Consider the following 2,064-nt stretch of genomic DNA (forward strand, 5'->3'; position numbering starts at 1 on the left):
AGACGCTTTTGGGGGCGTTTCTTTTAGGCTGAGGGGACCCCAAGCCCTTCTGATCAGGAGGGGTTTCCATTGGCACAACCCAAGCGCGTGTCTGTGCTTCTGCTGCTGATTCCACCTCTATGGGAAGGCTTTTCATCGGAACCACTGAAACGCCTGGCTGTGGTTCTGGTTCTGACTCCACCTCTACGGCAGGGCTTTCCATCGGAACCACTGAAACACTTTGCTGTGCTTCTGACTCCACATTTATGGCAGGGCTTTCCATCGGAACCACTGAAACGCCTGGCTGTGCTTCTGGTTCTGACTCCACATTTATGGCAGGGCTTTCCATCGGAACCACTGAAACACTTGGCTGTGGTTCTGCTGCTGACTGCACACCTATGGGAAGGCTTTTCATTGGAACCACAGAGCTGCCTCGCTGTGCTTCTGGTTCTGATTCCATCTCTATGGCAGGGCTTTCCATCGGAACCACCGAAACACCTCGCTGTGCTTCTGCTGCTGATTCCACCTCTATGGGAAGGCTTTTCATTGGAAACACAGAGCTGCCTCGCTGTGCTTCTGGTTCTGACTCCACATTTATGGCAGGGCTTCCCATCGGAACCACTGAAACACTTTGCTGTGCTTCTGACTCCACATTTATGGCAGGGCTTTCCATCGGAACCACTGAAACACTTGGCTGTGGTTCTGCTGCTGACTGCACACCTATGGGAAGGCTTTTCATTGGAACCACAGAGCTGCCTCGCTGTGCTTCTGGTTCTGATTCCATCTCTATGGCAGGGCTTTCCATCGGAACCACCGAAACACCTCGCTGTGCTTCTGCTGCTGATTCCACCTCTATGGGAAGGCTTTTCATTGGAAACACAGAGCTGCCTCGCTGTGCTTCTGGTTCTGACTCCACATTTATGGCAGGGCTTCCCATCGGAACCACTGAAACACTTTGCTGTGCTTCTGACTCCACATTTATGGCAGGGCTTTCCATCGGAACCACTGAAACGCCTGGCTGCGCTTCTGGTTCTGACTCCACACCACCGCCTCCTCCGCGAGGAGCATCCGTCGGCACAACCGACCCGCCGCCACGGCGCTGCAGGGACGCCGCGCTGTCACCTCTCTCCCCATCATCCTCAATCACCGTGTCATCGGAATCCCCTGAGCTGTCATCACCCGGCGGAGGCCCATCGCCGCGTTCCACCCAGTCCCAGCTCAGCAGCTCGCTGGTGAAGCTGTGCATCTCCCTCACGCACTTGGACACCTCTTCCAGAGCCGCCGCCGTCCCCGAGCTCTGCCGGCACAACGCCGGGCTTTTGGAGATGCTGGAGACGCCGCGTGGTTTGGTGGTGAAGTCGCAGATTTGATCCTCTGGGATCTGGCTGAGAGCTGCTCTCTCCCCCAGCAGAGCCGCCGCGTATTCCCGGTCGAAAGCTGCACGGTCCAGCACCAATTCGAAGGGCGATTCGGGGGAATCCTTCTCTTTTTGGGGTTCCCCTTGTGAAGAGGAGGAGGAGGAGGAGGAGAACGGGACGAAGGCTTCGGGGCTCGAAGGTCGGAGGAGGGGTTTTTTCCCCTCGCCGCCCCCCGATGCGGCTTCACTCGCTGGTGGGGGAGAAACTCAGCTGCTGTTAGGGCAAGCGGCATGCGGGGGGCAAGCAGGCACCCCCCCCTCCGTGTTCCCCTGGGGGATATTTTGGGGACCCTCCCACGAACAGCGTGGCCATGCGAGCGGATAACAGCACCAGTGCTTTCATCTCCATCTTCCGTTCAGGGCTGAAAACACCTGGGTTGGGTTCAGAGCTCGGGGTCCTGGCTACAGAAACAAGATGCGACCCGAATGTGGTTTCTAATTATTATTATATATATTTTTTTTCCACCATCCGGTCCCAAATCTGCATCCCTAAATGGGTAAATGGTGTGATTTGGGGGCTGGTGTCCCCAAACGCCGGGTTTTGGGGTGAGGGTGTGGGATTTTGGGGGGGGTTGGTCTTTGTGCCGCAGTGGGGGGTCCTGGTGTCCTTCTGTCCTCAGCAGGGATGAGCGTGCAAAGCAAGGCAGCAGCAGCAGCAGCAAGGCACA

At 56.8% G+C, this 2,064-nt stretch overlaps 1 protein-coding gene across 1 annotated transcript in view; it reads right to left on the bottom strand.

Moving 5' to 3' along the window:
* LOC104917205 (magnetosome-associated protein MamJ-like) overlaps positions 1–2,064 on the bottom strand; it is a 3,666-nt gene that overhangs the window by 988 nt on the left and 614 nt on the right. The window contains exon 3 of the mRNA XM_019611865.1: positions 7–1,587. Coding sequence (XP_019467410.1) covers positions 7–1,225 — 1,219 coding nt within the window. The 5' untranslated portion in view covers positions 1,226–1,587. The remainder of the gene's footprint in view (positions 1–6; positions 1,588–2,064) is intronic.

The sequence above is a fragment of the Meleagris gallopavo genome, unplaced genomic scaffold, assembly GCF_000146605.3.
Source record: "Meleagris gallopavo isolate NT-WF06-2002-E0010 breed Aviagen turkey brand Nicholas breeding stock unplaced genomic scaffold, Turkey_5.1 ChrUn_random_7180001957429, whole genome shotgun sequence".
Lineage (NCBI taxonomy): Eukaryota > Metazoa > Chordata > Aves > Galliformes > Phasianidae > Meleagris > Meleagris gallopavo.